This window comes from Peromyscus californicus, unplaced genomic scaffold, assembly GCF_007827085.1.
Source record: "Peromyscus californicus insignis strain IS unplaced genomic scaffold, ASM782708v3 Scaffold_13__1_contigs__length_99412109, whole genome shotgun sequence".
NCBI lineage: Eukaryota > Metazoa > Chordata > Mammalia > Rodentia > Cricetidae > Peromyscus > Peromyscus californicus.
Window position 1 is genome coordinate 48,771,327 of NW_026294424.1, and position 13,744 is coordinate 48,785,070.

At 40.2% G+C, this 13,744-nt stretch overlaps 1 protein-coding gene across 3 annotated transcripts in view; it reads left to right on the forward strand.

Annotated features, from left to right (window-relative positions):
- Tbc1d19 (TBC1 domain family member 19) overlaps window positions 1-12,730 on the forward strand; it is a 116,401-nt gene extending 103,671 nt beyond the window's left edge. For all 3 annotated transcript variants that reach the window (XM_052734946.1, XM_052734945.1, XM_052734947.1), the window contains 3 exons: window positions 4,378-4,493; window positions 9,606-9,676; window positions 11,480-12,730. In XM_052734946.1, the coding sequence (XP_052590906.1) occupies window positions 4,378-4,493; window positions 9,606-9,676; window positions 11,480-11,554 (262 nt within the window). In that variant the 3' untranslated portion in view covers window positions 11,555-12,730. The remainder of the gene's footprint in view (window positions 1-4,377; window positions 4,494-9,605; window positions 9,677-11,479) is intronic.
- Window positions 12,731-13,744: the final 1,014 nt, after the last annotated feature.

Genomic DNA, 13,744 nt, shown 5'->3' on the forward strand with positions numbered 1-13,744 from the left:
TTCATCAGGTTGAGAGGGCCTGCCCTGCCTCTTTTCTTGATTTTTCTGCCTAGAGATTTATTAACTTCAGCCATCTTTGAAAGAATGAGTTCTGTGTTCTGTTGAGTTTTCTCTTGTTTTACAGTTTCAGTTACACTCATTTCTGCTCTTCCATTTATATCTTTTTCCCTTTATACTTGCTTTGGGTTTATTTTGCTCTTATTTAAGGTACCTTTCTTTCCTTCTTTGATACAAGCATTAATGTTATAGATTTCTCTCAAAGTCAATTTTACCTCCACCTAGTAAAGTTTGATATGTTATCATCTCATTTTCATTCAATTAAAAATGTTTAATTTCTCTTGTGACTTCCTATTTGTTCGTCAATTATATTAAAAACTGTGATGTTTATGGAGAAACTGAGCTCATGCTCCCATTAGAAGCTTCACCCTTACTGACATAGCAGTCATATTGCTACATGGTATTATACACAAATAATCACCAGTATTACCCAGCTATGAACCCTGAGAGCTACAATAGCAGCCTGCCTACAAGATATACCCATGGGTACAGTAGTGGTACAAACGTTATGGGAGTAACTGACCCAGTTTTGACTGGACTTAAGGCCTACTCCATGAGATACAATCCATACCTGAAACTGCTAACAAGTCCAGGAACCAGAGATAGAACTAACTAACTGCTAACAAGTCCAAGAACTAGACAGGTAATGGTCCCTAGAGAAAACTTACTATTATTCTACTAAATGAATATAGCCGATTAATGATATGATGATATCCTAATGATATATTGATATCCCCATAATTCAGTGCATCCCTCATCTCTAATCAGAGAAGCTTCTTCTTACAGTAAATAGCAATTAACACAGCGACCCACAATTGAACAATGTGCTGAGAATGAGAGACTTTGGAGACTCAGCCCTCATGGGATGTCTTCATCAATCTCAATGTCCCCTCCATCAAGGTTCAGGGATCTATGTATAAAGGAGGTGGAAAAAATATAATAGCCAGAGTTGGTACATGACTCCAAGGAATCAGTGTCTTCCAGATCCTCCAAGGCTGACACACAAATGAACTCACAGAGCCTGTGACAACATGCACAAGAGAAGATGAACTGGGCCCCAAGTCCCACCCCTAACCAAGAAGCTATTTACAGTTGATACCTGCTGAGAGGGAAAATCAGTTTTCTTCAGTGGAACGACACTGGGTATATCAACCATACTTCAAGACAAGCTTCATGACCAGAAGTAGTTGACCAACCCAAAACAGACTCTATGGGTTTTTATTGTTGTTTTGTGATTTTTGTTGTTGGTTTGGTTTGGTTTGGGGTTTGATGGAGTTTTTAAGACAGCAAAAGAACAGGGAGTTATGTGGATAGGGAGGGGGAAAATATGATAAAAATATATTGTATGAAAAACATTTTGTTAAAAAATTCAAATTTGAGCTGGGTGTGGTAACACTTACCTTTAATCCTAGTACTTGGGAGACGGAGGCAGGCAGATTTCTATGAGTTCAAGGCCAACCTAGTCTACATAATGAGTTCCAGGACAGCCAGAGCTATGTAGAGAAATGCTGCCTCAATCCCCATCCCATAATTTTTTAATGTTATATTGCTTTCCAAATATTGGAAAGGTTAGATATTTTTCTATTATTCCTTTCTCTTTTTATTCTGTTGTTTTTAGACATCACATTTCATATGATTTCAGTGCTTTTAATTTTTTCAGATTTGTTTTTGACTCAAATATAATCTATCAAGACAAATGTTGCATATCCACCTGAAAAGAATTTATGTTCTTGGGCCAAGGAAATGGCTCTGTGTGTAAAAACATCTGATGCACAAGCCTGACAGCCCAGCTTCCCATCCCCAGGACCAATATAAAAAGCTGACTGTGGTAGCTTACACCTGCAGTCCCAGCACTACTGTGGAAACATGGGAGGCAGAAATGAAGGCTGTACCAGAAACCCGCAGACCAGCTTCTGAGCTGGAGTACACAGCACAGATTGAGAGACAGCCAGAGACCCTTCCTCAGAAGAAAATGGAAGACAAGACCGGCTCCTAGAATCCTAGAAGTTGTTCTATAACTCACTCTCTGTCTCTCTCTCTCTCTCTCTCTCTCTCTCTCTCTCTCTCTCTCTCTCTCTCTCTCTCACACACACACACACACACACACACACACACACACACACACACACACACGAAGGATTTATGTTTCATGAATATTTGGCAGAAGTCTGTAAATGTCAATAAATCAACTCATATTGGAAAGCCTTCTTTCTACTTTTATTCAACTCTTTGTCAGTTTTCTTTTCTTATTTATTGAGCAATATTAGTCTCTATAAACAATTGTGGGTGTCTTCTTCCTTCATTGTTATATATAATTTGAATCTCCGTTTTAAGGAGACGGCCTAATTATTTATCTTAATTCTTGACCATAAATCAGCTGTACTAGATACTTATACAACTATGACATGTATTCTCTTGATTACAAATTGTATGGTGTTTTCTATTTTTAATTTATCAATTATCAGTGCTTTTAATTTTCAAGTGGATTTCTTGTCAAAGTATAGTCTTCCTACATAGTAACCTGTCTTCTAACTGGTATGTTTATGCCACTTATTATTAACATAATTGATATTGTGTGATTGAAATCTTGTGCTAAAACTGAGCACTTTTTACCCTAGTTTATCCACACCATTCCTTGTTTGTTTGTGCTGTTAATGAATGATCTTTGGTAGGTGCCTCCTGTTTCACAGCATATTCCACTTTAAACAAATTCTAAGCTTGAGATGCTCCTGAACACTTCAGGAAGGATCATTTTAGTCCTTCCTGTCTGTGGTTGCTATCAAGACTTGTGTCTTCACCTTTCAGCAGCCTGATTGCAATGTATGTAGACTTAGATTTCTTTCGTTTTGGATTCTGTTGATCATCTTATGACTTTACAGCTGTTGTCATCTTGTGGGACTTTTTGGTTAGCTTCCCTCCTCCAGATGTGTTTTGAGCACCACACTTACTCTCCTCTTCTGGGTTACAATGACGCCACGTCAATACTTTCAATCTCCCGGACCCCCGCCACCAAGATGCTTGAAGCTCTATATGTGCTTTTTGTTTATGTGTCTGTTTTAACTTTTGTTATTTGGTTTTCCATTCATTTTGTCTGTGATTTGGACTAGAGACTTCCTTAGATCATATTTCTAGTGATATATATGGTCAGATCCATCGACTCTTTCCTTGGTCATTTCAGTCTGCTATCAGACCTACTCAGTGACTTGGAGGTTTTATCATTATGTTTTATCTTTTTCAAATAACTATTATACTATTTAATGCTACAGTTTTCTTCCTGTCATCTTTCATATAAAATTCATGGAACTGTACACTTGTAAGGGTAAGATTCTGCTATGCTAAATCATCCCCCAGTAAACTTGATGCTTTTAAAGCCATTGCTGTGCTATCTCTATGGGAAGAGACACTATTCCTTCCCCAAGACACTGAGAATTTGAATAAAATGAAAATGATTAAATGTAATAATTTAGATGTATTTTTCAATATTAAAATATTTATGGACAAAGTTTTCTTTTGTTTGATTTTAAACCAATCAAAAGACTTAATTTGTAAATACTACTGACCAATACTGGTCATATTAGAATCTAGAATAATTCAGCAAAGAATTTGACTGTGACCTCTCAGGTACAATCACTTGATTCTTAGATGCTGATAGATAATCCAGAAATTTGAGAGGTTTGTTTATCTCTTAGGCCATTAAAAACCAAAGGGCTCATTTCCTAATTCTAGTGAAAAACTATTACTATAATATAGATGACTTATAAAAGTGGGACCTTATACATCTTTGAACTTTTTGTAGCAAAATGAATTCAGTTGAATTGTTTTTTTTGACCTCCTCATTAAAACAAAGGGTTTTAAGGTATGTTGTTACTTTAAACCATTTTTCTTCCAGATTTCTACTTGTTGCTTTACTTTATTTTATCCACCCCATGTAACAGTTTGCCTGAGATGTACGGGTAAAGCTTATTAAACTGGAAAGTATAAAAGCACTGAATGTTCTTTAAAGTATTTAGAACAGCAGTCCAAAATGTCCTGGCTGTCCTAAAATTAAGACATTAGAATCCAGCTGTTGATCACACTCCAAGAAGGTACAGTGTAAGATGGTTTATAAACAGGAACTCCATCACACACAGTTCTTCCTTTAGTTTAGGAACATCAAATTGAAGACCCACCTTCTTGTCACTGACCCTTTTCAGCTTTTAGGAAATGAGGAGTCTCAAGAGATTTGTAATAATGACAAAATTGGTTGGATTCTTCTAATATTCCCTTTTTTTGAGGGAAGGGTCTAACAACAAAATTAATTCTTATTTTTCTTGTCTACAGACTTCGTATATCATTTAAATGGATGGTTCGAGCTTTTTCTGGATACTTAGCTACAGATCAACTCTTGCTTTTGTGGGATAGAATCCTAGGATACAACTCTCTGGAAATTCTTGCTGGTAAGAGTAAGTGCTTGTCTGGAATAAATCCATGCTGTTTCTCCATGAAGCCCCTTTCCTGTCTAACACTTACCTATGTCATTAGAGAAGGGTCTACATTCATCATTGAACATTGAATCGATTGAGCAGGACTGTGGACATTTAATAGATTGGGCAGACCTAGAAAACAGGTTCTGAAGGTCTGCACTTTTGATACATCCATCTAACTACTCTACACCAGTCTATTCCTAGTCTCTGTGAGGTTCATGCAGCAGATACATTTGCTTTCTGCTCTAACCCGTGAGCTTCATAACATTCTGTCTGGTACCCCTTTTCAGAGACTGAGCCCCTCTGCATATGTCAAAGCACATCTCTTCGGGACTGCAGTTTATCCTGGATTCCAAACCTTTTCATTTTTGCTAGTAGTCTCTGGCTTCTACCCTGGCGCCAAAATTTCTTCTTTTAGGTATTCTCTCATTTAAAAAAAAAATTAAAAAGGCATTTCTTCCTTTGCACAAGGAAGCCATAGATTGATCCACTGTTAATGATTAAGCAGTTTACACAGCAGATGTACACAAATCACACTGTAACATACCAGGTACATGTTCCTTATATGTTCTGCACCCTAGTGCACAGTTGACTCAGTTACTTTATTACTAGGATTATTAGAAAATTCAAGTAACAACTTGGATATTTCTGCAACAACACACGGGGGTACAGAAAAGCTGGGAATGTTTTGTTTGCTTCCTTGCCGTTACAATCACCTCTCTGGGATATTGTGGAAATAAGACTTAGTTATAAAAGTAATGTGCCAAGAGTATTCTCTGGGCACCATATTAACATTTTCTTGAATGCCAGAGCCCATAGTATCTGGGTGACATTTGGAAAGGTAAAATTAGAATAACTATAAAGTACATGAAGATAGATGTCACCTCGGGTGCAGTCAGACTGGCGTTGATTGATGCTTTAACAACTCCCAGCATCCTTCCCTCATTTTTCTTAAAGCTCATACCAGCTTGTTCGAGAAGAACAGTCTACCCTCTTCAGCTTAGTTAAAAGACCGTGGCAGATCACCTAGGAAAGCAGGAATGCCAGAGAGCGCCCTCTGGCTTTTCAGACATTTCTGACCAACTGTTCTTATCCTTTGTTCCATACTGAAGTGCTAGATAATCATGCCCTTTCAGAGGCCCCATTTCTTTACGGATATGACTTACTAATATGTGCCCCTTTTAGGGCCTTTGAGGTGGCTCAGTGGGTAAAGATGCCTACTGCCAAGTCTGACGGCCTGAGTTAAATTCCCAAGACCCACTTGGTGGAAGTTGAGAACCACAAGTTGTCTTCTGACTTCCACACACATACATGGCTTCCATATGTGCACCGTGGCACTCACAACCACACACATACATATGTGAACACACACAAAATAAATAACATAACTGCTAAAATTAAAAGTGTTTCTTTTTGTCTTTTTAAAGACGTGTGTGTGTGTGTGTGTGTGTGTGTGTGTGTGTGTGTGTGTGTGTGTGTGTGTTTGCCATGTGTGTGTAGGTACCCACAGACACCAGAAGAGGGCATCTGTTCTCATGGAGCTAGAATCGCAGGCAGTTATTAGCCATTCTGCCTGGGTGCTAGGAACTGATCTCAGGTCATATGAAGGAGCAGCAAGTGCTCCTAACCATTGAGTCATCTCTACAGCTCCAAATATGTCCCTTTTAAACCAAGGTGTTTTCATGTTTTTTCTGTTTCACCCATCTTTCCCTAGACTCTTCTATTTTCTAGACTAAGAGTCTGGTTTTCTGCTACACAAATGTCTGGATTTTAGATTTTCACCAAGCTACTCTTTTTTGTATATACCAGAAACTTTGAAGAGCATACTCCTCCACATTTGGTAACATTTCAGAGAAAACAGTGAGTGAGCATTAAAGGAGGAGGCTCAGTGTGGGAAAGTGCTTCCTCAGAGAGTAGCTGTAGAGTGAACACTCAGTGTGGGAAAGTGCTTCCTCAGAGAGTAGCTGTAGAGTGAACATTTAGTGTGAGAAAGTGCTTCCTCAGAGAGTAACTGTAGAGTGAACCAAATTGTCACCTGAAAAGTGGGGAAGTTTTCATACAAAAGAAGCTTTGATTCAGAGAACTTTCAGGACTCTTCAGATTCAAGTTCTCTGATTTTGTTCCTCAACACTGCTGTAGCTGAAGGGAAAGGTAGAGAGAAGTATGTGGAATACTGGATTTGCTCCTTACCAGGTAGTCTGTTAGCACAGTACATTAATTAAAAAGAGACTGGCGAGCCTGGTGGTGGTGGTGCACGCCTTTAATCCCAGCACTTGGGAGGCAAAGTCAGGTGGATCTTTGTGAGTTTGAGGCCAGCCTTGTCTACAGAGTGAGATCCAGGACAGGCACCAAAACTACACAGAGAAACCCTGTCTCAAAAAACCAAAAAAAAAAAAAAAAAAAAAAAAAGACTGGCGGAGAGATAGAAACTGGTCCATATATTGCATCCATTCAGCTGCCTGAATGCTCTCAAAACTCACAAGGAAGAATTTTAGACCATCTACGAATGAAACTGGAATGTTGGGAGCTCTCAACCTTGGAATTCAGATGAAAGTCCACAATAATAGATCATTGCATGAAGAGATACACAGATTTCTCTAGAGGCCCACAAAGGTTTCCTAGTGAGATCTGAGCTGGCTTTACCCAGCAGGGCTGCATTAGAGGATTGCTTGACCATGTGTGTGGTTACTAGGTGATTGGAAGGGTCTGCACTTGGCTGTGCTAGGGGGAGGTCTTTTGCTCCACCTCTTGGTATTCCTATAAAAGGCCCTTTAGATGAGACAGAAGGGGCTGGTGGATAATGATCCAGGCCCTCCCGAGGCTATCCTGTGTTTCTATCTGCTTCTTTCCCCTTTATCCTTCTATCTAAATATTTCTCACTTCACCCTCCTCAAGAGTACCCTAGGGAAAAGTGAAAGGGGGCCCCCACAGAGAAATGGGTAGGATTTCCATCAATTCTGTCGTATACTTTTGATAAAGGTAATTAAGAGCTACTTTTTTATATCAAATGTTTTTATAGAGTCTTAAGAAATCTTTTCATAAATATATTTGTCCTTTACTATGACTTACAGACCATTAAAGAAGAGCTTAAAACAGAAGTATCTTAATGTCATGATAGTTTATTAAGATCAAAGTAGTGAGAATAGTTGTAAAAATCCCAAAGTGAACACAATTTCCACATTTCATATGCAGCATGATTTCAGTTAAGGATATCCCACAGTATGCGTCCTCTCTCCAAAGCAAGCAACCCTGTTCTGTGCAGAGGGGCTGGACAAACTCAACATGAAGCAAACAGAAAGGCACTTCTGTGATGTGACACCAAGATAAATAAAGGCTATGAGCACACATTTGGATGCTGAGTTCAATCAGTGGACTTCTCTGCCTTTGGACAACAGCTGACCACCATCTAAGACTCCTTCCTGCTACAGCAGAATATTTGGACATCCTGTTAAGCTTTCAGCCAACTGCTCAACTATATACAGGAATGAAAGTGGAAAGCGTATTTCTTAGCTTCTGAAGTGTTTCCACTGTCCAAAATATGATTCCAGATAGTGGGAAGCAGTAAACAATTGTTGGCCTACAGAAATGGATTTAATACTCTTGTAAACATGATGTCCCATGACTTTACATTCCTTTTTAATTCTTTTCAGTTTAAGAGAAAATCCTTGGATCCAGATCTCTCATATCCCTTGTTTCATGGTGAATAGTTCCAGATGATTTATTTGAATTTGTCTTCTTATTATCCCCTAGTTTTTTCCAGGCTCTTCTTTTCTATCTAATTTATAATGCTCTTGCCCAGACTTCCCCAAATCTCTCACCTCCAAGCAAAATGCCTGAGCTCCCCGAGATTGCACTGTTCCTACCTGGGGTGATTTGGAAGCCTGGACAGCAAGAGCCAGATATCCACTCCTCAAGCACAGCCTTCCTGTCAGGGCCCAGGACCACTGCAGCCCTACGTTGCAGGCCACATCTGGAAGTCCGTGAGGTGCAGCAAAGCTGACCCTCCCTAGGAGATCACAGTCTCTGGTGTCACGGCTGAGTCCTCCTCCTTGCCTTTGAACTCAATAGGGAAATCATGCAAGGGTCACATGCACAGGCTTTAGAACCAGGCTTCAGTATCAGCTCTATTATTTCTCCCTGTGTGACCAAAAACATGTCAGCCAACTCACCATGCCTCAGTTCCTACACTAGCAAAATGGACTTCATGATACTGCTTAGTGCATGGTGTGAAAATTAACTGCCATGCTTATTCTCATAGTAAAATCATTTAAAAAGGTTTGTGTTGGCTATGCAGTACACCCAGGAATCAGTCTCCCAGATCCTGTTTAATGCTTATTACCATGTATCCCCCAACGTCAGTGCTTTGAAAGGTAGGGGGTGCGCTACCACCTCAGGCCATGGGGAGAAAATGGTAGAGTCAGGAGCTCTCCCCAAGCAATTCTATTTTCTTTTCTTTCTTTCTTTTCTTTTGTTTTGTTTTTTGGAACAGGGTTTCTCTGTGTAGCTTTGGAGTCTTTCCTGGATCTCACTCTGTAGCCCAGGCTGGCCTTGAACTCACAGAGATCTGCCTGCCTCTGCCTCCCGGGTGCTGGGATTAAAGGTGTGCACCGCCGCCCTGCGCAATTCCGTTTTCTTACCATCGTTGCCTGTCTAGTATGTGGGTCCTCTCCTCCTCATAGCTCATCACTTGCATGCATATATATCGGGACACCTCCCTCAGACACATGACTTTTTAAAATTTAACTTCCCAAGGCTTCTCAATTTCATAACTAGAAATATCTGTGTCAAAATGAACTGTGATTTGTAAGACCACCATTAGAGTGTCATGCCTCTAACTAGATACAATGCTAGTTCAGGTGTGAAAGAGATAGTTTACAAATGACTTTTTAAGGCCACCGAGTTTTCCTTTCCCCAAACTGTGGACTCACTCGGTCAAGTGGCCAGGCACTGTTCTCTAGCCGGTGTCCCGCAGGGGAACAGCCGCCCTGCCGGCTCCTTGTGCATGGTATGGTGGCTGTGGGCGGAGCGTGAGTGTCCGGGCTGCTGAGGAGGCCAGCCGTTGAAATAGTGTGCATTCTTTTCCAGTGCTGGCCGCTGCCGTGTTTGCCTTCCGAGCAGTGAACCTGATGGAGGTGACGTCACTGGCTGCAGCTGAAGTAAGGATAAGCTTCACTCCGATGGGATGGAAATAGTTCCTGGGCGGCCGCCAGGCTGTCACTCTAGTGTCTGGTGCATAGGACGCGCACTTCTTGTAGCTGAATTTTGTAACTCGGGTAAAACCTATAAATTCTGAGTTAAGTATTATTAAGTGCTCAGATTTCCCTAATCACTTGAAAACAACCTTCTTATGAAGGGTCATAAACAAGATTATTACAGGAAACCATTATAATCATTATGGGAAACCCAATACCTACTAATTTTAATGGAAACCTACGGTACACTTTCTGTGCGCATGCGTCACAAACAGGAACGCCAGTTGAAAGAGTTAAATAGTGTGTGTTTGAAGGAAGTTCTAATGGCACAAGCTTTGGATTCTTTTCAGTGGTGAATTAACTATTTAAAGCTGGTTTTCTTCTTTCCTCCCTTTCTTTCTTTTTTATGTCATCTCTGTTCATTTCTGTCCATCTCAAAACCCAGGCATGACTTTTGCTGGTGTTCTACCATTTTTTTTTTCTGTTGGTGCCTTTTTTTTTTCCCTTAACAATTACATTCATGTAATTATATAGTGAATTTTGGTCAATTTCAGCCACCCTGCTTACACTCTCTCATCCCTCTCTCTCAATGAAATCTTTTTTCCCATTAATCAATACACATGCTTCTTACTCTGCTCCCCACACTGTGTACGTGTGTGACCCCTGGGGTTTAATTAGGGTTGCTTCCATGAGCTCGGGTGTAGGGTTATTGACTGAAGTATGGTCAACTTATTAGCTGTTACACCACTGGAGAAAATGACCCCCGTCCTCCATCAGCCATTAACCATCAAGAACTCCTCTGGGACAGTGAGGACCTTATGAACCTCTCCCCCATGCAGATGGAATTTTGACAGGCTTAAATTGGTGTAGGCCTTGAGAAGATAAGCACAACTGTGAGTTCATGGGCGCGGTGACCATGTCTTGTCCATATGACACAGGCTCACAGCCCCCCACCCCATCCTCTGCCTCTTACATTTTTTTTTCTTCCCTCTTCCACGATGTTGCTGAGTTTTAGAGGAGAACGGAGCACTTGACAATCACCTATTACCAGCACTTTGACCACTTACGAGTCTCTGCATTAACTGGTGCCCACTGCAAAAAGCAGCTTCTCCGATAGGAAGCTCAGATCAGCACTAATCTCTGGGGCAGGAGCCCAGGGGAGGGCCTATTTGCCATTGACTCTTGTTCGAGGGGGGTGTCATTTTCCGTGGTGTAACCACTGAGAAACTTTAAGGCTGATTTCTTTCAATAACAGAGTTTAGACCTGAGATGTGGTTCAGTTAAATAGTACCCGCCGTGGTACCGTATGTGTTCTCTCTCAGAGAGATGTAAGTCTTGTCCTTCAAATAGCTGCCTCCATGTTGTGTTTAAAGGGAAGAGGATGTTTATATGTCTTGCAACTGACTAAATATTAACTCCATCTCGACACGATTCCCCGCAGTTACTTTACACTGGAGTAATGGGTCAGGCTTCCCAATGGAGGTTTATTTATAGAAGCGAGCTGAAATGCTAGACCTCCTATAAACTCCTACTGCCTTGTGGATGTGAAGAGAGTGCAAGGCTGAGGTCGGGTTATTTTCTTATGTGTACTTCAGATTTTACACATGTTCAGAGATCCCAAGAAGGAAGTTGTAGCCCTGGGAGAGAGTGGAGCCAGCCAAAGAACTTAGAGGGATCACGGCCAAGATTGTACCGAACAGGTGTTTAGGTTGTGCTTGATTTGACAGACTTTGGTGTTAATAATTCCTTTTTGGTTTTTTGTTCCAGGCAGTTCTGGCTGACCTTTCTACTTTAAAAGTTATGCCTCTTCTTCAAATTTTTCTGTTCGCCACTGTCACCTGATCTTAGAGGTCACTGACACCACATCTAGTTTTTCATTAGGAACTAATCATGAACTATGCAAACTCTGCATACAACCAAAATTAAACTCTGCATATAAGCCAATAAAGATCATGTTCCCTCCTCAGTTAACGCTAAGAAGTTGTTCACTTTCGGAGACAATAGCCCTCCACACCAAACACTGCATTTGCATGCTGATGATGGTCAAGAGAGAAGCAATAGACATCTCTTCTGCTGAACCGAGCATCCTACCTGCACAGATCATTAACTTGTAACGGGCACGCACCATATTATGCAATAAGAACTCAAGGCACTGTAATAAACTTCAAGAGGTAACACAGCTTCTTGTCGGTTTGTAAACTTCTCCCTAGATCATAGTTCTCTTTTACAAAGTGCTCCCCACTAAAGCCAATGATGGGATAGGACATGAAAAGGCTTGGAAATATAATGCGTTTCAATGGGAATTCAAATGTGCTTCGATATTTTTTTATCAACTTTTATGATGGATTTTCAGATCCTTTCCATTTTATTTCTCCATTAAACAACTCTATTTGAAAAAGTTATACAGCTATCTCCATCCCATATTTTTTTTTTGTTGTTTTTTTGAGACAGTTTTATATAGCCCAAGCTCTCCTCAAATTCACTGTGTAGCAGAGGATGACTGAATTCCAGATCCTCCTGCCTCCATCTGCCAAGTGCTGGGATTACAGGTGTGTTCCACTCCATCTGCCTCCATCGTATAATAGTTTATTCTTCACTCTGGAAGTCAGAAACATATAGAGGGCTCCCTTTGCACCCCCGAAACCTTCTGTCTTTTACGTAGAAGCCTTGAGACTGCTGAGGCATGGTGCCAGAGTCTGTTTCCTTGGGAGAATCCAAGGAGGATGAATTAAAAACCACAGTGGCTTTGCTGAAGCTCGGTCCTTCCAGATTGACTTCTGGAGCAGAACAGCTCAGAGGCACCACAAGTATTTATCCATTCTAGAACTGAAGCCATTATTCAAGGCATCGGGTCTTATTTTAGTGTTTATTATGAGCAAAAGGTTTTGTTTTATATTACTTTAGTGACATACCATTTTAGTATATGAAATAATAGGATGTGAAAAAAACCATTGTCTTCTGATTTTAGATGAAAATTGAAGATGCTGATCACTCTAATAAAGCTCAAATAAATCAATAGATTGATACTCTCCTTATCTGAAATTTCATTAAGTCTCATCCAAATATATCTTACAAAATTGTTATTGTCACAGCATATATTAGGAAAAGTATGAAATTCAACATAATACTTCAAGTGTGGTGAAATTAGGTATGAGGAATTTACTGAAAAATCTAAATTCTCTTCTTTATCAGGTACCTGCTGACTTCCTGAAGACTAAACAGTTTATTCTGTGATTGATTCCTAATAAACCCCCATGTTATTTTGTTGAAAGTGACACATTCATGTCATATGCCTTGCCATTGTGCATGTCCAAATGCACCTCCATGGAGGGGACAAGCATGATTTCAGAGATAGTGTCCTCTCCCTTTGCCACAGTGGCAAAAATATTAGGAAGCAGTTGTGTTTTAGATGATTAGTAGCTGTATACTGACATGCCTATCTTTAAACTTTTTAAAGAAAAATATAAACTTATTAGTTAGTTTGTCTGATACACTGGATTAGAGACTTCTGCCCTGAGTACATGTTCCTAAATAATTAGATCTCTATTATTGGCAATTGAGAGGGAGACCAGACAGACAGTAACAAATTATTATTTCTACTGTGTTTGCCTTGCAAGATTGTAAAGGACCACATGAGAGAATATATCTGAAAGTGATTTTTTAAATGTGAAACACCAATTAAATACGGTGTTATTAATTTTTATGTGACAGCTTAAGGTCACCTGCTAGAAGGTGACATATGAAGAATGCCCAGCTTCATTGGCACGTGTTCTTTATTTCGTGACACCTTGAGATTATGTCTCTTGAGAAATGAATCATTACATGATAGATGCTTTCATTCAGTGCAGTTAGCTCTAGCCAGTAGCTCTGAATCTTAGTCCCAAACCAAAGCTGGTATGCAACTTCCCACTTTGCCATGATGGCAAACCCCTGTCAGGCTGCTGGTTAAGCTGCTGGTGCTGCTGGCTAAGCACTATAAAGAGAGCAATCAGGTCGTCTGCCCACTCCATCCCTAACTGCCTCTCTCTTCAT